Below are 21,356 nucleotides of genomic sequence, written 5' to 3' on the forward strand. Positions count from 1 at the left end.
TCTGCATCTCAGCCCCGCCCCGCCGAGCGGGAAGGAGGGCTGTGAAGAATTCCCCGGCTCCCTTGCTAGCCTAAAAACAAGCCCACTTGTTCCAGTGCAATAAAACGAGTTGTAAAACCAACTACCTTCTATGTCTGCGAGCCTGACTTCGTCCTCTGCCCCTCCCCCAACACTCCCGTCACATATCTCCACCTGCACATCACCACAAATGTATCTGACAGACCCCGTTCTGCCTCCCCGCCCCCCCTCCCCTCACAGTAATGTCAAGTAGAGGGTTGGGGCAGGGCATGTCAGTGGGGAGGGGGGAGCCACCGAGGGCGATCAATCCCTGGTAGGGCAAGCAGCTGGCACCTGATAAGCCAGGGAGAGGGTTGCCAGGGGTGCTGCTGCAGGGGGGCGGGAGATGGCAGGGGAAACGGTCCGCTCTCCCAAACCCTAGCCCCATCAGCAAAGAAACTAGGGTAGAGGCAAGCGGATGCCATATCCCGGGCAGGAGGTCCCGCGCACCGGAGGAGGGTCGCTCCCATTGCAGCCGCAGCCGCAGCAACACAGTCCCATGAGCGGCCTCCCCCCAGAGCGGGTCCGGCCCCTCGGGTGCCTGCGGCAGCCCCATTGGCCATTCCAGCACCCTCCGCCCCGCGGCGCTCCGCCTTGCATCCAATCCTGCGGGGCAGTTGCCAGCCTCCCACGCCAACATGCCATGGTTGTTGGGAGGGGTGGGGTGTGTCCGAGGCTGCGCGTGGCTCCGCCCTGGTCCGGCGCCGTCTCCTGCTTTCAGCATCTGTGGCCGCTTGCGTTGCCTTGCGGGGGGGTGGGACCCACTCCTAGGCTGACAGCCCCACCAATCCTGCAGGGGAGGCCGCTGGCCCCACCCACAGGGGCAGTGGAGGAGTACGCCACTCGTGCAAAGTGGCCAAAACGCAGGAGCCCGGGGTCCCCCGGCTGGCTGCCACAGTGCTCCCCCCCCCGCCCGGGCCATGCAGGCTGAGTGGCCACCCCAGACCCCAGGAGGGCCCCCCCAATGGCAAGTTGCGCGAGCACCCCAGCTCAGGGCGGCATGCCAGGCAGGGCAGGTGCATCAGGGCGATATGGAAGACATGCCAGAGCGGCCCCTGGCCAGTCCTTGTGCATCCTTCTCTTCCCCCCCCCCTTTCGGAAGGGATGCGCTGTCAGCGCAGGCCTGGTCATGGGCTCATGGTGCCAGAACAGGAGACTCACTTGCCTCCCCCTGCTCCAGCGCGCTACCTAGCCCTCACCCTCCTGGCTGCTGAGGCCGGCGTGCTGGGTTGGCAAGCTGCTCTCTGGGTGCCCGATGCGGCCCTGGAAACGATTGGGAATAAAGTCAAGTTCCTTAACTGCTCGTCCAGTGCAGCCTGTCCATGGGGGCAGTGGCTGCCGGCCGGGGCGGCTTTCCCATGCTCTCTACACACAGGGGTCACGGGAGCGGGCACTTGGAGGGGCCTCCTGGGACACCATGGGGTTGCAAAGGGTGAGTGTCTGGCCAGCCAAGCCCCCCAAGGCCAGGCATGGCCCTCAGCGCGCAGCATGACACAGGTGCTCCGCGACCCTGTCTCGCACAGCTTGGTGATGCTCCTGGGGCTCTTCAGGGGCGTCAGGGGAAAGGCGGCCGGCAGGAGGCAGCCAGGGGTCCTCACCGGGGGCCTCTGTGGCTGGCAAGGGGAGCTGCTGGCGCATGGCGATATTGTGCAACATGACACAGGCAGCCACGAGCTTGGCCATAGTGAACGGTTGCATGGCCAGGCGGCCGCCTGTGTGGTGGAGTCATCTGAAGCGCATTTTCAGCTGGCCGAAAGCACGTTCGATCACCATCCTCGTGCACTGGTGGGCCTGGTTGTAGTTGGCTCTGTCGGCAGGCTCATCCGCAGGGTAGGGCGTCAGGAGGTAGGGCAGCAATGGATAGCCACGGTCACCTGCAAGGGGAGGCGGCATTAGGATCTCCCTTCCCATCCCCGTCCCCCCACGGCTCCCCCTCCAACTCCTGACCTAGGAGCCAGCCTCTCCCCTCAGGCCATGATGACAGGAGCCTGTTCAGGCCGGAGGTGGTGAAGATCTGTGCATCGTGGACACTTCCCGGAAACTTGGCAACGAGGTCCGTGAAGATCCCCTGGTGGTCACAGGCCGCCTGGACCTTGATACTGTAGAACCGGTGCCGATTCCTGTAGACCTGTGGCTCCTCTCTGGGAGCGCACTTGGCCACATGCATGCAGTCGACTGCGCCAATCACATTGGGGAAGCCCGCAAGGGAGGAGAAGCCTGCCCGGATGGGTGCCAACTCTGCCTCCGAGGTGGGAAAGTGGATGTGCTCGCGGATCCGACCAACTAGGGCATCCAGGAAGGCATGTAGGCAGCGGCTGGTGGATGACTGGGAGACCTCCAAGGCCTCAGCCATCACTCCCTGGAAGGAGCCGGTCGCGAGGTAGCGGAGGGACAGCAGGACCCTTTGGAGGACGGGGATGCCCCGGGGAGCCGCAGCTTACCCCTGAAGGGCGGGCGCGAGCTCCTCGCACAGAGCCTGTATGGCTGCCCTGTCCAGGCGAAAGTGGTCCAGGCAAGTCATGTCGCCCAGGAGAAGGGATGGCACCCTGGCCTGGAACCGGCGGCGGCATCTGAGGCAGCGCCGCCTGAGGGCCGCTCGGACATACACGGCCAGCAGGAGGTGGCTGGTCCGGATGGCTGGGAGCCGCGGCGGCAGTGGCGGGCACCAGGCGGGGATGACCGGGGTCCTGCCTGGAAGGAGCGCAGGTTAAGTTCAAGCACCCTGAACACCCCCCCCCACCTGGAAGGAGCAGGCCTACCAGTCTCAGCGGCCCGTTGTGCGTGGTGCTCGGGAGCGGGTCGTCTGTCCGCTGCATGGGCCGTCCCAGCCGCCCTTCCTGGTCCTGTACTCCCTGTGCCCTCCTCCATCTTGCCAAGGGGGTGGGCGGGCACATGACTAGGTGGCCGATTCCCACCACTTATCTCAGGGACCGGAAATTCCAGCGGGCACTGCCCCATGTCTGCTGTGAGCACTAGTGGCGGCGGGAGCCAGCGCCAGGCAAACTGGACAGAGGCTGAGAGAGTGCTGCTTTTTGGGCTTGTGTTGGAGAATGCAGAGGTTGCCCTGAGCATGAACAGGGGCGCCTCGTCCCGGTCTCGACGATGGGCATTCTGGCAGATGGCAGCTGAGAGGGTCTCAGCCATGGGCAACGCGCCCCGCACTGCTCACTCCACAATGAAGCGCTGGAATGATTCTTTCGGGCCTGCGCACAAACGAGTGCGCCTCCTCATGTCTCAGGGGGTTCCTTATGAGCGGGCCCTCGACGAGGGGCTCCCAGGCCCAGAGGCGGTCATGCGAGCGGTCATCCCAGAGGCGGTGGTGGGCGGCCTGGGCGTCGAGGTCCTGCCCGGTTAGTATTTGCGGATTCAGGGAGGGGGGAGGGAAAGCATGGATTGTGGCGCATGTGTGACAGGGCCTCTCCCGTGGGTAGGCACAGCCTCTGAGGGTCCAGACCCAAGCCAGGCGGAGGCAGAGGCAGCAGGGTCTGTGCCCCTCCTGGCAGAGAGCGGGTCCCAGGAACAGGCAGCCCTTCCACGCCAAATGGGAGGAGGCGAACAACCGCGGGTGGGAGTTCATGGCCGCGGTACTGGAGGTGAGAGAGGGGCTCCGCGCCTCTCAAGCCCGTGCCGAAGCCTTGCTCGGACGGCTCGTCACCATCCTGGACCCGCCGGCCCCGCCCGCTGCAGCAGCTCCACCTGCCCCAGAGGTGTCCCTCTCTTAGGCCCAGTTGCATGCAAGAGGCCGGGCCCGTGGATGGCCAAGGGGGTCTGGCCACCGGCCTCGCCAGTGAGCCCCGCTGCCACCTTCCGGGGGGTGGGGTGTTCTGCTGGACAGGCAGGGCTGCAGCCCAGGGTGTAATACAGCTGCTGGAGACAAGGGGGAAGGGTCCTGGGGGGGGCGGGGGCAGCGAAGCGGGGCTTGGCCGCGTGAACTGGTCGCTGCAGCTGGGAAGGCTGGGTGGAGGGGCAGCTGCTTCTGACCATGCACTCGCACAGGCGCCGGACGGCGCAGGGGGTGAGCGGGGGGGGGGCTGGCGAGGCAGCGCCCGGGCTGTCGACGGGCCCCTGGCTGCCTGTCCTTCCAAATGGGCTCTGCCCAGCCCTGCCTCCCCATGGTCCCTCGACACCCACCCTCTCCTACACGCCTCCCCTTCCTCACGTCTGCTGGGGGAGGTGGGATGGTATAATAATAAAGGCTGATTTCTGTGCAACAGGTGTCTGTGGTCTTTGCCTTGGGACGGGGACAGGGGCAGGCCCGCTGTGTCTGTCTCTTGGTGGCGGCCTCAGGCCAACCCTTCCCTTCGGTGCCACTTGGTGGCTGTTCCCTACTGCCAGGACTGTCTGCTGCCCTGGATTCCTCATGGCAGGGCGCCTGGCAGTCCCATGCCAACCTCTCTGGATGCGGCCACCACGGACTTGGCGCTGCATTGGGCAAACAAGAGAGAGGCTCCTCAGACCACGCCCACCCCTCTCCTTCCCGACTGCGAGCCCTGCCCAACGCACGAGCTGGGGTGGTCTGCTGGCAAGGGCGCAGTTTGCCTGCTGCTCTGGGGCTTGGCCGGGATCACATGCTGCCCATTGGCTGCGCCTATCCTGGCCCCTCCCCCTGCTGCTTGTTGGGAACAGCGCCCTTTGGCTGCGCCCGGCGGTGGCTGCGCATCAGGCCTGCCCACAACGCTTTCTGGTTCTCCCAATTTGTATCTCTGCGCTGCTGCCAGGGCTGGCGCCGCTGCACTTTGCTGGCACAGGATATGGCCTGGCGGCGCCACTGCTCCGCCTATGCAGGCACACCAGCATTGGGGCCAGCCATAGGATTGCGCAGGAAATCAATGAATATCAGATATAGATGGGAGTTACCTGAAGGTTTGAGCTTTGAATTTCAGTCTGCAAGACAGGTGATTAAATCAAAATATGCAACAGATGTGTTTTTGATGTACAATGAAAAAGACTTTCCAAGTACAAGTAAATCCTAAATATGGAATACAAATTAATATTGTGGAATGTTAATGGACTAAATTCACTCTCTAAAAGAAAAGCAATATTTCATTGGTTGGCCAAGCAAAGATGTAATTTGATTTGTTTACAAGAAACCCATATAAGAGATCAAGATGTAAAATATTTATCAAATAAATGATTGGGAAAACAATTCGCTGCGGCAACAAAGCAAAAAAAGAGGGGAATTGTAATTTATATTAGAGAAGGCCTGCAACCAAAATTAATTGTTTCCGATAAAGATGGCAGTAGAATTTCAATATAATGCTAAGAAAGCGCTGATAGTGGGAATTTATGCACCAAATGGATCTAAAGAGCAATTTTTTACGGAAGTAATGAGTCAAATGGAACAATGGACTTATGAACAAATAATTTTGACTGGAGATTTGAATGGAGTTGTGGACTTACAGATGGACAAAAAAACAGCTGTGAGTAAAAATAAAATGGGGAAATTGTCAAAGTCTTTTCTTGAATTACAAAAGCAAGAAAATTTGGAAGATGTTTGGAGGAAATATAACCCTAAAACTCAACAATATACTTATTTTTCAGCGAGCCACCAGTCATTTTCAAGAATAGATATGATCTGGGTGTCTAAAGAATTGGCAGTAGCCACAAAGGAGATAGATATCTTACCAAAAATTAGCTCAGATCATAATCCAGTGATGTGGAGATTTGGAATGAAATGTAAAAAACGGAGGTGGAGAATAAATGAAGATTTGTTGGGAGACCAAGGAAGCTTGGAGGTACTAAAAAGAGAGACTAAATGTTTTATTCAAGACAACGTGGATAAAGGAGTTCCAATATATAAAGTCTGGGATGCACACAAAGCAGTAATTCGAGGGGTTTTGATGGATTTAAATGGGAGAGACGAAAAATAAAGAAAGGAAATTAAAGGAAATACAAGAGAAAATAGCGCAAATAGAGCAGCAATTAAAGAAAAGACCAGGTAAAAAGAAACTGATATATGAAATTAAAATATTGCAGGAACAAATAAAAATAATGGAAAATAAAGAAGTGGAGTGGGAACTGAAAAGACTGAAGCAAAAGTCATTTGAAGGAGCCAACAAACCAGGGAAGTACTTAGCATGGCAGTTGAAAAAGAGAAGAGAGAAGAAAATAATAAGTAAAATAAAGGAGGATGGAAAAGAGTTGTATGACCAAAGTTTAATAGAGAGAGTATTTTATAAATATTATGCGAAATTATATCAGAAAAAATTAGTGGATTATAAATCAATAAAAGAGTACTTTGATAAATTGAATATGCCAGCTGTGCCTATAAAACTGAAGGAGAAATTAGATGCTGAAATTACAACAACGGAAATTTTGGAAGCGATACAGACCACAAAGGTGGGAAAGGCGCCAGGGCCAGATGGACTTACAGCTAAATTTTACAAAGTAATGGCTGAAGATTTAAAACAACTGATGCAGAAAGTAATGAATGCAATATTGGAAGGGCAGGAGATACCGGAAACATGGAATGAAGCAAATATTACATTGATACCAAAAGAAACTTTAGATTTAAGTAATGTGAAAAACTACAGACCGATATCACTAACAAATAATGACTATAAGATTTTTGCAAAGATATTAGCGGAAAGACTCAAAGGGTGGTTGATGGAATTTATAGCAGATGAACAAGCTGGTTTTTTACCTGATAGACAAATAAAAGACAATTTAAGAATAGTACTGAACGCCATTGAATATTATGATACGAATCCAGGTAAACAGGTTGGATTTTTCTTTGTAGATGCTGAAAAAGCGTTTGATAATTTGAATTGGGATTTCATGTTTGCTACGATGGAAAGAATGCAGATGGGAGAGAAATTTATGCAAGCAATTAAAGCAATATATAAAAATCAATTTGCAACGATAGTTGTTAATTCTGAGACAACGAAAAAATTGGAAATAAGAAAAGGAACGGACAGGGATGTCCACTCTCCCCACTATTATTTGTAATGGTTTTGGAAGTTCTACTTAGACAAATACGAGAAGAGGATATGATAAAAGGATTGAAGACGGGAGGATTTTCATATAAAGTGAGAGCTTTTGCAGATGATGTGATGGTTATAGTAGAAGATCCAACTCAGAATATGTTAAAATTAATGGAAAAAATAAAAGAATTTGGAGATCTAGCAGGATTTTATATAAAAAAAGATAAATCCAAGATATTATGTAAAAATATGACTAAACAACAACAGCAAGAATTGATGGAGAAGACAAAGTGTGAAGTGGTCCACAAAGTTAAATATTTAGGTATTGAACTGACAGCTAAGAATATTGATATATTTAAGAATAAGTATGATAAATTATGGCAACAAATAGATAAAGACATGGTGAAATGGAATAAGCTGAATCTTCCATGGTTTGGGCGTATTGCGGTAATTAAGATGAATGTACTTCCAAGGAGAATGTTTTTACTGCAAACAATACCAATTGTTAAAGACAATAAGCAATTGGAAAAATGGCAAAGAAAGATTTTGAAGTTTGTGTGGGCCGGGAAAAAACCTAGAATGAAAATGAAGGTACTATATGATGCCAAAGAAAGAGGTGGATTACAATTACCAAACTTAAAACTATATCATGAAGCTATATGTTTGGTCTGGTTGAAGGAATGGATGGTGCTGAAAAATTATAAGCTTTTGGCTCTAGAAGGATATAACAAGCTTTTTGGATGGCATGCTTATTTATGGTATGATAAGGTGAAAGTAGATGCCATGTTTTTGCATCATTTTGTAAGACGAAGTTTATTCATGGTATGGACAAAATATAAGAAATACCTGGAAGAGAAAACACCAATGTGGATTATACCTGCAGAAGCTATAAATCCAAAGACGGAATATGCTGGGGAGGAGTGGTTGATGTATAAAGAAATTTTAGAAGTTAATCAGAATGTATATACTCTTAAAAATAATGAAGAATTGCCATTTCAGTATGGTTGGTTTCAATATAGACAAATAAAAGATTTGTATGACGTAGATCGTAGAAAAGTAGGTTTTAGGATGGTAAATTCGGAATTAGAAAAATGTTTACTCCAAGGGGGGAAAACAATGATATCTAAAGTATATAAGATTTTGTTGAAATGGTTTACAGAAGAAGAAGTTGTTAAAGTTCAAATGGTAAAATGGGCAATAAACTCTAACAAAGATATACCAATGGAAGATTGGGAGAAGTTGTAGAAAAATACAGTTAAAATTTCAGCATGTACCACTGTAAGAGAGAATGTTTATAAAATGATGTATAGATGGTATTTAACACCAAAGAAGTTAGCCAATGGTAATAGCCAAATGTCAGATAAATGTTGGAAATGTAAGAAACATGAAGGTTCATTTTACCATATGTGGTGGACATGTTCTCACAGTTCTGGGGAGCTAAACAGTTCTGGGGAGAAATAATAGAAGTTATGTCAGATATTTTACAGAAAATTGTGAATAAATCCCCAGAATTGATGCTATTGTGTATGAACCTAGAAGAATTTGATAAAATGGACAGAATAATGGTGCTTTATATGATTACTGTGGCTAGAATGTGTTATGCACAACTATGGAAGATTCAAGAAGACTGGATTTTGAAAGTAATGAATATCGCAGAAATGGACAAGTTAACAAGGAAGTTAAAAGAACAAGATACTTTGGACTATGTTACGAATTGGGAGAAATTTAAGAATTATGTGGAAAAAAAGTGGGACATGAAAGGAAAAATGTGGTCTTTGGATAATTGCTAGGATAATTACTGGTTTGCAATTAGTGATGGAAATATGATAGTATATGTTAAGAAGAATATAGTAATATTGAAATAAATATTAGAGATATATCTGTAATATGATAGATAGAGATGAGTATATTATGGTTATATTATATTAGAGATTAGGTTATGTTATGTTATATTATATAGTATATATTATAATGTAGAAATACTTAAATTTATATAGTAGGAGATAGTGATTTAGTATAAATGAAGGGAATGGGAAACTGTTGGAAGTCAACTGAAAAGGGGGGAATGGGTGGGAATAATATAATGTGATGGTTGTTAAAAAGTATGTATGGTGATTTATATATATTGACCCATCCAATAATTTTTTTTTTAAAAGACATTGTTGGTTTGAAGTTTCTGCACGGTTGCACTTACGAGTTCAGTTAAAGAAAAACATAGTTGTATTGTATTAACTGTTAAAAGGTTTTATAAAATTTTCTTCTTAACTTAGGTTTGTGTGAAAGTTTGCTTCCTAAGCCCCATAGTTACATCTAGATGGGTAAATGGCGTGATGTGCTGAAAAGAGATGAGATATTAAGTCTACAAACATGAAAGAACACATTTTCTAAGGCAGGGGTTTGCAAAGTGGGTGTTTTCCGCACAGTCATTTTCCAGTGTTTCAGAATCTATTTTGTTTCCCATGTTCTCCAGAGTTCTGCACATGCAATGGAGTCATGGGAAGCAGAAACATTTTTGTCTGTCTTTTCCCTGTTTTCCTCCCTGTGTATATTCGGGGTGGGTGGGTTGGAATCCACTGCCCAGTCACTGCTGGCATGTATTACGTCCATGAAGAATCAAAAACTCCCCTTCTGCTTCTCACTCCTCCCTTATCCTTTCCCTTGGAGCATAAACTCTTCCCACCAAGCTGTTCCAGAGGCAGGGGGAGGCAGGGGACCCCAAGCACCAACTCTTCTAGGACCTGCCCACCCGCTGGAACTCCACCTATGACATGATATGTTGTCTGGTGGAGCAGAAGGGCACGTTGGAAGACATCCTGTCCTCTTCGGATGTGCTGAGGAGGGGAGAGGAGTTGGAGCTGATTTTTCAAAGCCAGGAATGAGTCCTAATGTTACTGCTCATTCCCATTGGCTTTAAAAGCCAGGAAAAGTTGAAATAGAAGAAGTGGCCAATATAAACTTCAAGAAAGTATAATGAAACTGAACAGGCAAAAGGAAGGATAAATATAAAAGAAGATCTGAAATGATGATAGCTACACATCTCCCAGAAATATCAATTGAAAAGTAAAGTGTTGATTCGGTTTCGTTTTCTCGGCCATGTCAGACGCTCCTCTCCGCAGGTCTGGGAGGAAGCGCCTGAGCAGCCTGACCGGGCGGCTTATCTGCGAAGATTAGCCCCCAGGACTCCCAGTGAGGGAGGCAGGGTCCAGGACACGGCGGGAAGAGCCCCCTGAAATCGATGCGGGGGGTAAATTGCCCGTTTGTCCCTATGGAGGCCGGCAGACGTGCGCGGCACCTTGAGTGCTGCTGGGCCATGGAAAACGGCAAAGAGCAGAACTAGGCGGAAGCCTGTAAGTAAGCGAATCCCTTCTGTTATTACAAGCGCACGCGAAGGAGTGGGGGGATCTGAAGCTAAGAAGGCTCGCTCTTCCCCCTCGCTGAGTTTCAGAATTTGGTTGGCGGTCCCCCCCCCTAAAATGGCAGCAAAAAAGCAGAGTCCCGCTTTGGGCAAGTCAATTTTGGCTGCCCTGCAGGCGAAAGGAGAGTCGCTCGAAGACTTGGTGAAAAGGTCGGTTATCGAAGCCATAAAGCCCTTTGTTGACAAGCTGAATGAAACAGATCAAAGGGTGGGCTTAATTGAGAGCGAAGTGAAAACCATCAAGGAAGCAGCGGGGGGGGGCAGAGAAGTCTGCCCGGGAAAATGCGTCACTCGTGAGGGCAACGAATAAAGAGTTAAAGCTGGTGGAGAACCAGCTCATTGGGCTACAAGTGGAACGAACACAGACAATTTTGCGCCTCCAGAACGTGAAAGAGGAGGAAAATGAGGATTTATGGGGTCTGGCCTCGGAACTATTGGTGACACCCGCGAGGGCAACTAAAGAAGAGGTAAAAAGCGCCATTTTGGAAGTCCGTCGGGCTTCTTCAAAATATGCAACGAAGCGTCAGCTGCCTCGCGAGATCATCATTGAGTTTTCATCTAAAAGGATCCGAGACACTATCCTATACAACTCATATAATGCGGATCTGGATTTTCTGGATAATAAAGTCAAGATACTGAAGGACGTCCCATTTTTAGTTCAGAAAAGAAGATTTAAGTATAAAAAGCTCGCAGCTCTTCTGAGGGAACGTGGAATAAAGTACAAATGGCTATTTCCGGAAGGTATTTGGTTCAGTTACAAAGATCAAGCTTACAAGATAACATCAGAAGATCAATTAAGGGATTTTGAGGACAAAAATCAAGAATTTCAGCAAGACACCAAGCAAGAAGAAAAGGCGAAGTCTGAAGGGGGGGAGGGAATGAGCACTGCGGCTGCAGTTGCTCAGAGAGAATTGCGTCCGAGGCCCGGGGGGGGGGGGGAGGAAGACTTAATTTGAATTGTAATTTGTATTTTGCAAGGTCAGCCACTCCATCAATATTATACAAAGTTTTAATTTTTAATAATGGCAGTATGAAGGGAAAGCATTATGTGTAGTGTAGTGTAGTTATATGTTGCTGTTTTTTTTTCTTTCCTTCCCCTGCCCCCCTTCTCTCCCTTTGTATTGTTAGTCAATGTAGTTAATAAAAAAAAGAAAAGAAAAGTAAGGTGTTTAAATCCAGTCTTGGTGACTCCAGTTACAGACCACTATCGCTATAAGATACCATTATTCCACTCAGGGGCATGTCATTCCAGACAGAGAACAATTCTGCGATATTTAGAGTCTGAGTCCACTCAAGGATGAGTCATTTAGGTCCCAGAAAACTTGTGCTACACACAGGGGATTTCATTAAACTCATGGGCCTGTCATTCCAGTCCCAGAGCCCTACTATCACAAGAAGTGGGTGTCATTCCAGCCAGGGGCCTGTCATTCCAGTCCCCAGGACCTTCTGTCACACCCAGGGGCCGTCATTCGAGTCAGGGGCCTGTCATTCCGGTTACAGAGCCCTTCTGTCAGACCCAAGGGCAGTCTGAAACTGGAATGACAGGCCCCTGCCTGGAATGACGACCCCTGGTTGTGAGAGGACACCTCTGGGACTGGAATGACAGGCCCTTAAGTGCAATGATGGCCCCTGGATATGACAGAAGGGCCCTGGGACTGGAATGACAGGCATCTGACTGGAATGATGGCCTTTGGGAGTGACAGAAGGGCTCTGGGACAGGAATCTCAGGCCCTAAGTGCAATGAGGGCCCCTGGGTGTGACAGAAGGGCCCTGGGACTGGAATGACAGGCCCCTGACTGGAATGATGGCCCCTGGGTGTGAAAGAAGGCCTTTGGGACCAGAATGTCAGGCTCTTGACTGGAATGACGGCCCCTGGTGTGACGGAAGGGCTCTGGGACAGGAATGACAGGCCCCTGACTGGACTGATGGATCCTGGGTGTGACAGAAGAGCTGGAGACTGGAATGACAGGCTCCTGACTGGAATGACGGCCCCTGGGTGTGACAGAAGGGCTCTGAGATCAGAATGATGGCCCTCCCTGACTGGAATGACGGCCGTTCGGTGTGACAGAAGGGCTCAGGAGCTGAAATGAAATGGAATGATAGGTCCCTGACTGGAATGACGGACAAGGGGGCGGTATTACAATCAGGGACCTATCATTCCAGTCCCAGAGGCTTTCTGCCACACACAGAGGCTGTCATTCCAGTCAGGAGCCTGTCATTCCAGTCCCAGAGCCCTTCTGATCTACCCAGGGGCTGTTATTCCTGTCAAGGACCTGTCATTCCATTCCCAGAACCCTTCCGTCACACCCAGGGGTCATCATTGCACTCTAGTTAGGGGCCTGTCATCCCAGTCCCAGAGCCCTTCTGTCACACCCAGGGGCCGTCACTCCAATCAGGGAGCTGTCATTCCTGCCCCAGAGACCTTCTGTCACACCCAGGGGCTGTCATTCCAGACAGAGGCCTGTCATTCCAGTCCCAGACCCCTTCTGTCACACCCAGGGGTCATCATTGCACTCAGGGTTCTGTCATTCCAGTCCCAGGCCTCTTCTGTCACACCCAGGGGCCGTCATTTCATTCCCAGAGCCCTTCTGTCACACATAGAGGATGTCATTCTAGTCAGAAGCCTGTCATTCCAGTCCCAGAGCCCTTCTGATGTACCCAGGGGCTGTTATTCCAGTCAGGGATCTGTCATTCCATTCCCAGAACCCTTCTGTCACACCCAAAGGCCATCATTCCAGTTAGGGGCCTGTCATCCCAGTCCCAGAGCCCTTCTGTCACACCGAGGGGCTGTCACTCCAGTCAGGGAGCTGTCATTCCAGCCCCAGAGCCCTTAGGTCACACCCAGGGGCCGTCACTCCAGGCATAGGCCTGTCATTCCAGTCCTAGAGCCTTTCTGTCACATGTAGGGGACGTCATTCCAGTCAGGGGCCTGACATTCCAGTCTCCAAGCCTTTCTGTCACAACCAGGGGCCAGCATTCCAGTCAGGGGCCTGTCATTCCAGTCCCAGAACCCTTCTGTCACACACAAGAGCTGTCATTTCAGTCAGGGGGCCGGCATTCCAGTTGCAGAGCCCTTATGTCACACCCAGGGGCCGTCATTCCACTCAGGGAGCTGTCATTCCAGTACTCAAGCCCTTCTGTCACACTCAGGGGCCATCATTCCAGTCAGGGGCTTCTCATTTCAGTCCCAGAGCCCTTCTGTCACACCCAGGGGCATTCATTGCAGTCAGGGGCCTGTCATTTCAGTTCCCGAGCCCTTCTGTCACATCCAATGGCCGTCATTCCAGTCAGGGGCCTGTCATTCCAGTCCCCAAGCCTTTCTGTCACTTCCAGGGGCCATCATTCCAGTCAGGGGCCAGTCATTCCAGTCCCAGAGCCCTAATGTCACACCCAGGGGCTGTCGTTCCGGTCAGGGGGGCGGCATTCCAGTCCCAGAGCCCTTCTGTCACACTTAGGGGCCGTCATTCCAGTCAGGGACCTGTCATTCCAGTACCCAAGGCCTTCTGTCACACCTGGAGGACATCGTTCCAGTCATGGGCCTGTCATTCCATTCTCAGAGCCCTTCTGTCACACCCAGGGGCCGTCATTCCAGTCAGGGGCCTGTCACCAGTCCCAGAGCCCTTCTGTCACACCCAGGGGCCGTCATTCCAGTCAGGGGCCTGTCACTTCAGTCCCAGAGCCCTTCTGTCACACCCAGGGGCCATCATTCCAGTCAGGGGTGTGTCATTTCAGTCTTGCAGCCCTTCCTAGGGGGCGTCATTCCAGGCAGGGGCCTGTCATTCCAGTTCCTGAGCCCCTCTCTCACACCCAGTGGCCATTATTCCAGTCAGGGGCTTGTCATTCCATTTCCTGAGCCCTTCTGTCACATGCAATGTCCGTCATTCCAGTCAGGGGATTTTCATTACAGTCCCAGAGCCCTTCTGTCACACTCAGGAAACGTCATTCCGTCAGGGGCATGTCATTCCAGTCCAATAGCACTTCTGTTACACACAGGGGACACCTTTCTAGTCAGGGGCCTGTCATTCCAATCTGAGATCCATTCTGTCACACCCAGGGGCTGTCATTCCAGTCAGGGGACTGTCATTCCCATGCCAGAACCCTTCTGTCACATCCAGGGGCAGTCATTCCAGTTAGCCGCCTGTCATTCCAGTCCCAGAGCCCTTCTGTCACACCCAGGGGACGTTATTCCAGTCAGGGGCCTGTCATTCCGATCCCAGGGCCCTTCTGTCACACCCAGGGGCCGTCATTCCAGTCAGGAGCCAGTAATTCCAGTCCAGAGCCCTTCTGTCACATCCAGTGGCCGTTATTCCAGTCACGGGCCTGTCAATCCAGTTCCGGAGCCTGTATCATATACCCAGGGGCAGTCATTCCTGTCAGGGGCCTGTCAGTCCAGTCCCAGAGCCCTTCACTCACACCCAGGGGCGTTCATTCCAGTCAGGGGCCTGTCATTCCAGTCCCAGAGCCCTTCTTGCACATCCAGGAATGATGGCCCCTGGGTGTCACACAAGGGGTCTTGGACTGGAATAATAGACCCCTGACTGGAATGACGGCCCCAGAGTGTGACAGAAAGGTCCTGGGACCAGAATGAGAGGCCCCTGACTGGAATAACGGCCCCTGGTGTGAGAGAAGGGCTCTAGGACTGGAATGACATGCCCCTGACTGGACTGAAGGCCCCTGGGTGTGAGAGAAAGGCTGGGGACTGGAATGAAAGGCCCCTGACTGGAATGACGGCCCCTAGGTGTGACAGAAGGGCTCTGGGATCGGAATGATGGCCCCTCTGACTGGAATGACAGCCATTAGGTGTGACAGAGGGGATCGAGAGCTGGAATTACAGGCCCCTGACTGGAATGATGGCCTCTGAGTTTGACATAAGGGTTCTGGGACTGGATTGACAGGCCTGACTCAAATGACATCCCCTCCTTTTGACAGAAAGGCTCTGGGACTGGAATGACAGACCCCTGACTGGAATGATGGCCCCTGGGTATATGAGAAGTACTCCGGAAGTGGATTGACAGGCCTGTAACTGGTCTAACGACCCCTGGGTGTGAGAGATGGGCTTGGGGACTGGAATGACAGGCCCCTGCCTGGAATGACGGCTCCTTGGTGTGACAGAAGGGCTCTGGGATCGGAATGATGCCCCCCTGACTGGAATGATGGCCCCTGAGTGTGACAGAAGGGCTCTGGGACTGGAATAACAGGCCCCTGATTAGAATGACGCTCCCTGGGTGTGAAAGAAGGGATCTTGGATTGGAATGACAGGCTCCTGACTAGAATGATGTCCCCTGGGTGTGACAGAAGGGCTCTGGGACTGGAACAACAGGCCCGTACTGGAATGCCGGCCCCTGGGGGTGACAGACTCTCGGATCGAAATGACAGCCCCCTGACTGGAATGACGGCCATTGGGTGTAACAGAAGGGCTCTAGGACTGGAATGACAGGCCCCTGACTAGAATGACGGCCTCTGGGTGTGACAGAAGGCCTCTGGGATTGGAATGATAGGTCCTTGATTGTAATACCGCCCCCTTGTCCGTCATTCCTGTCAGGGACCTGTCATTTCATTTCATTTCAGCTCCTGAGCCCTTCTGACACACCGAATGGCCATCATTCCAGTCAGGGGGGGGGCATCATTCTGATCCCAGAGCCCTTCTGTCACACCCAGAAGCCGTCATTCCAGTCAGGGGCCTGTCTTTCCAGTCCCTAGCCCTTCTCTCACACCCAGGATCCGTCAGTCCAGTCAGGGGCCTGTCATTCCTGTCCCAGAGCCCTTCTGTCACACCAGGGCCCTCATTCCAGTCAAGAGCCTGTCATTGTGGTCCCAAAGCTCTTCTGTCACACCCAGGGGCCATCATTCCAGTCAGGGGCCTGTCATTCCAGTCCCAGGGCCCTTCTGTCACACCCAGGGGCCCTCATTGCACTTAGGGGCCTGAGATTCCTGTCCCAGAGCCCTTCTGTCACTCCCAAAGGCCATCATTCCAGTCAGGAGCCTGTCATTCCAGTCTCAGGGCCCTTCTGTCATATCCAGGGGGCATCGTTGCACTTAAGGGCCTGTCATTCCAGTCCCAGAGGTGTTCTCTCACAACCAGAGGCCGTCATTGCAATCAGGGGCCTGTCAATCCAGTCCCAGAACCGTCTCTCTGGGTCCAGAGGCTTTCCTTCAAAATCCATTCCATGTTTTCTTTGCACCTTTTTTTTTTTTGCTCTAATGTGTTTCAATGGAGCCCATGCATGTCAATCGGCATTCCAGGTTTCCATTATTTCCAATGAGCCTTCAAGTCTCTTCCATCATTTTCAATGGGCAATCCTGTCATTCCTTTTAGTACATCTTGAGTCCCTCTGCGTGTATTCTTTTCCCTTGGCGTGTGAGCGGGGGCTGGGCCAAACCCTGCCCTGCCTTGCCTCGCCTCTTTCCACGCCAGCTCCTTCTCCTCCTCCCCGAAAGCTGGCTGCTGGAGCTGGCCTGGCGTCAGCACACGGAGGAGGAGCCCATGGCGGAAAAGCAGCTGGTGGAGGACGTAGAGCAGAAGGAGGAAGAGGCCACAGCAGAGCAGCTAGGGCTGCTCTTCCAGCGCACCTTCCTGGCCGGGAGGCGACTGGCCCTTCTCCCCTGGAAGGTGAGCTGGGGGGGGGCCTGCGAGGGAGGAATCCCTCCCGGGGGAATACCTCGATTGAGGCTTTTGGGCCCTGCGGTGATTCGCATGCGCACTAGGAGAGAAGGCAAGCCCGTTGCAGAGGAGTCCAATTGTGTTATGTTTTCCTTGCCCCAACCTCTTAAGTTAGCGTGACTCCCCTTCCTGCAAACAGGCAGATCTGACACTTGGCTAGTGGCAGAGGGAAGATTTAAACCGGGGACTGCCACATTTTTTGCTCTTTATTTCTGGCAGAGGACTCAATTTGCATCTCCTGTGATGGGCCCGGAAGCAAAGGCCTGCAACCAAAAAGTTAGTGGCAGTATAGCATTCAAAAAATGTAATCGGTTATATTTATTATTATTGGGATGTGCATTTGGTGGGGCAGTGCTCCCGGCATAGAGTGGTCCTATGGCTCTCCTGGTTAAAGGTTAATCTTTAACTAGGTGAACTGGTAGTAGCAGAAGTAGTAGCAGTTCTCTTGCAGAGGAATTTCAAAGGGAGATTAGAGAGGCTGCTGAATTGCAACTGATAAAGAATATCAAGACAATGCATCCATCTGGACTGAATCGAGATAAAGGCTTCCTGTCTCATTACTAATGCCGATTTCTCCACACTCACCACCCCTCTGCATACCCCACTTCTCAATCACGCCTGTCATTCTCATTCACCGGCTATTATCATTCAGCTTCTGTAATCACTCCACTCTCCAAGATATAAGGACAGACGGACTCACATTCTATCTGTATCTGAAGAAGTGAGCTGTGGCTTACAAAAGCTCATACCCTACCACTAATTTTGTTAGTCTTATTGGTGCTGCTGGACTCTTGCTCTTTTCCATTGCTACAGATGAATTCCAAAAAGCCGTAACACTGCACACAATACTAATTTGCATTTATTTTATTTCATTTTACTTTGCTTATACCCTGCCTTTCTCCCCAATGGGGACGCAAAGTGCCTTACGTTATTCTCCCCACCTCTGTGTTATCCTCGTAGCAACAACAATGTGAGTTGAGAGTGTGTGCTTACATGGCAGGTTCGCACTGCAAGATCAAATGGCTGGGGTCCCTCTCATCTTGCTAAACTGCAGCCGCTCCTGATGCATGGAAACCATGGTTCATGCAGAAAAGGCACAGCACCAAAGTCCGGCCTCAGACAGTGTCCCTTCCCTTCCCAAGTGGCTTATGGTTTTATAAATCAGCAAGAAGACTGTAGCAGGAGGGGTCTGATGACTGTTTTGTCAAAGAAAGTAGGAAGTAGGTGATAAAGACCCTCTCTGAGCATATGCCTTTCATCACAAAGGCATTGCAACCAGAAGCCATTCATTAGAAGAAGGGATCCCAAATTGGGAAGAGTCAGCAGGGGAGATCTGCTGGATGAGATGAAAAGTCTTGTCTCCTCCAGCATTCTTTACCCCATTCCTGTCTAATCGTTAGCCCAAGAAGGCATACACGCAAAGCATCTGCTTGTTGACTCCCAATAACTGGTATTCAGAGGAATATAACTCATGAACTTGTTCAAGGTCATCATGGCCAGTAGCTAAAAATAGACCCTTTAGAAAACTAATGGACATTGCTACATCTTGTGGCAGAGAGTTCCATAAGCTAGTTGTGCACTGTGTGAATAGTGCTTTCTTATGTTTGTGTTAAACCTATTCCTCTTCAATTTCATTGGGTATGTCTTCCAGGGGAACTCCAGAAACTCTGAATTAAGCACTGCTTGGAAGGAAGATGGAGAGATACAGATTGAGGAGATCATAGTTCTTTCCTCTCAATTGTGAATTTAGGAGCCAGATTGGAGGGAGAGGCAAGGATCTGGAGTTTACACATTTTGATTCTTTTAATACCCAGGCTTAATCATAGAGCAACTCTGCCATGACCTTTGCTGGAGGTTATGGCAGAGTTGCCATGCATCTGGAGTTGCCATGCATGCTTTGGGAGAAAGGCACAAGATACACTTCTTAAGCCACTTCTTGACTAAGGTTTAAAAATGGAAAAGCTGTTTATTTATTCTTAAATCCACAATTAGAGAATGTACCCAGAGACTGGATTGATCTCAAAAGTTCATGCCAATGCTGGTTGGAACAGAAACACACTTAAAGCAATTCAGCAAAAATAGTACTTGTAGAACACCCTGAGAGGACCAATGCCAGAGGATGGTGTCTGAAGTAAACCATTTGCTGGCCAATGTAGCCATTTTATCTTTGCTTGCAGAAGGCTCTTGTATGGGTTACACTGGCTAGAATGCTTATTTGCATTGCAATTTCCTTTCCTGCACCTTCTCTTCTACATTTACCATTTAAATTCTGAGGGAGATGTAAGGAATATCTGTGAAAACACTATGGGCTCAGATAAATGTAAGTTTTCCTCCCCCTGATGGAGCTGTGTTCTAGGAGAAGAGCGCTTGCTTGGCTTGCAGAAGTTCCCAGGTCTAATCCTTGGTATCTGCTAATTAGAAACAGTCTCAGGTAGCAGGTGATGGACCATGCAGAGAAGGATCATTTGTGAAATACCAACACCAGTCCAAGTATCAGCATTGGTCTCCCTTCAACCCAAGTAAGCCCAATGCTCCCTTGGGTTGAAGACTACCTGGGGTCAGGTAGCAATTTTCCACAGGCCACTTTGGCTAGGGATCCTGGAGGTGCTTCGTCATCTTGTAGGCATGGAGCAGGGGTCACTGGGGCAGTTGGAGGGTAGTTGTGAAGTTCCTGCGTTTTGCAGGGGGTTGGACTAGATGACCCTAGAGGTACCATCCAACCCTGTTTCTACGATTCAAACTACTGGACTCTACACCTAGTGTGCTTTAGGCTCTGACCCCTTCCCCCAGCATTACCAAGTTCCCAGATATTTTTGTTTCAACACTCGGCAAGCAGAGGCTCCTTGTGGTAGCTTCTGTGTAGCACTCAGTGTCAGGTCTTCCCAGGTACTTCCCAAATACTTCATGGCATCACTCAGGTGTATGAGTTAAAGATGTTTTTATTAAAGAAAGATACCAGTATCAAGATACTATGACAAGGGAATTGGCTGGAATGCCTAAGGGTAGTGTAACAAGATTAATTATAGGTTGGTGTCCCTGCCCCGAGTGGGAAGAAAAGTCCGTTAGGAATTTTGGTGCACAGTGCCTGGAAAGAAGGGAGGAGGGAAGAGACGAGCTTAGTCCAGTCTCTGTAGGCTTGGCTAGAACAAAATTGTGGGCTTGGCTAGACTAAAATAACCTACTTGAAATTGAACAGGCCGGCTTCATACCTGGTCACTCTACTCTTGATCACTGCCAGGTCCTAGACTATCTTATTTTCAAATATGTGAAACATCAGAAGAATCCATTGTAAGCGGCCTTTGCGGACCTCAAGGCAGCCTTTGATTCAGTATCTAGGGGGAGGCTTTGGGCCGAATTGGTTGACATGGGCATTGATAGAAGGCTGTTACTTCTGTTAATTAATTTACATAAAAATAACAGCCTTCAGATAAGACTTATACAAGAAGGCAACTTAACAAAAAGAATTCTGGTTCAAAAGGGAGTCAGGCAAGGTTGCCTCTTGGCCCCTTTTCTATTTAACATCTATGTCAACCACTTAATTACACGTCTTCATACAACTGATACTCATGCTCCAACATTTTCAAGCAGTAGAAAGGTCGCAATTAGGGGTGTGCAGTTTGGGTTTTGGAAACCCGAAAAAAACCTGAATCACCCCAATTCGGGTTGATTCGGGGAAACCCGAATTGATTCAGGAAACCCGAATCGATTCGGGTTTTCCGAATCACCATAACCCGAATCGATTCGGGTTGATTCGGGTTTTTCAATGGGAAAATGCCTCCGTCTTCCCGGATGCCTGGGGAAGGCAGTTTCCCACCGAATCAAGCCAAAATTGGTGGGGACCTTCCTCTAACTCCTCTCTAACAAACCCCCAAGTTTCAGACCGATTGGACTTTGGGGGGCCATGTTATGGCCCTCCAAACCAGGTCCCCCCATCCTCGCCTAAGAAAGGGAAAAGTGAGCGTCTTTTTAGCTTGCTGCTGCTAATCTTCTTCATTATTTCCTATGGGGAAAAAATGAAGAGGCAGGCTTCCTTTGCCAGGGGTGGCATTTTGCATGCAAAATGCCCCCCAACACTCAGGGGCCCTTCTCCCACCTCTACTCCCACCCCCCACCAAGGCTGAGCCTGCTCCCACTTGGGGGGGCCATTTCATGGCCTCCCCAAGTAGGTGCTCTTTTCTCTACTACTTACAGCTGGGGGAGGCTTGTCTTGCCAGGGGTGGCATTTTGCATGCAAAATGCCCCCCTACCCTCAGGGGCCCTTCTCCCACCTTTCCTCCTACCCCCCACCAAGGCTCAGCCT

General features: G+C 50.2%; 1 protein-coding gene across 2 annotated transcripts in view; it reads left to right on the forward strand.

The window, feature by feature from the left end:
• Positions 1-16,871: 16,871 nt before the first annotated feature.
• EEF2KMT (eukaryotic elongation factor 2 lysine methyltransferase) overlaps positions 16,872-21,356 on the forward strand; it is a 38,330-nt gene continuing 33,845 nt past the window's right edge. For both annotated transcript variants that reach the window (XM_054992889.1, XM_054992888.1), the window contains exon 1: positions 16,872-17,005. In XM_054992889.1, the coding sequence (XP_054848864.1) occupies positions 16,880-17,005 (126 nt within the window). In that variant the 5' untranslated portion in view covers positions 16,872-16,879. The remainder of the gene's footprint in view (positions 17,006-21,356) is intronic.

Source organism: Eublepharis macularius, chromosome 12, assembly GCF_028583425.1.
Source record: "Eublepharis macularius isolate TG4126 chromosome 12, MPM_Emac_v1.0, whole genome shotgun sequence".
Taxonomy (NCBI): Eukaryota; Metazoa; Chordata; class Lepidosauria; order Squamata; family Eublepharidae; genus Eublepharis; species Eublepharis macularius.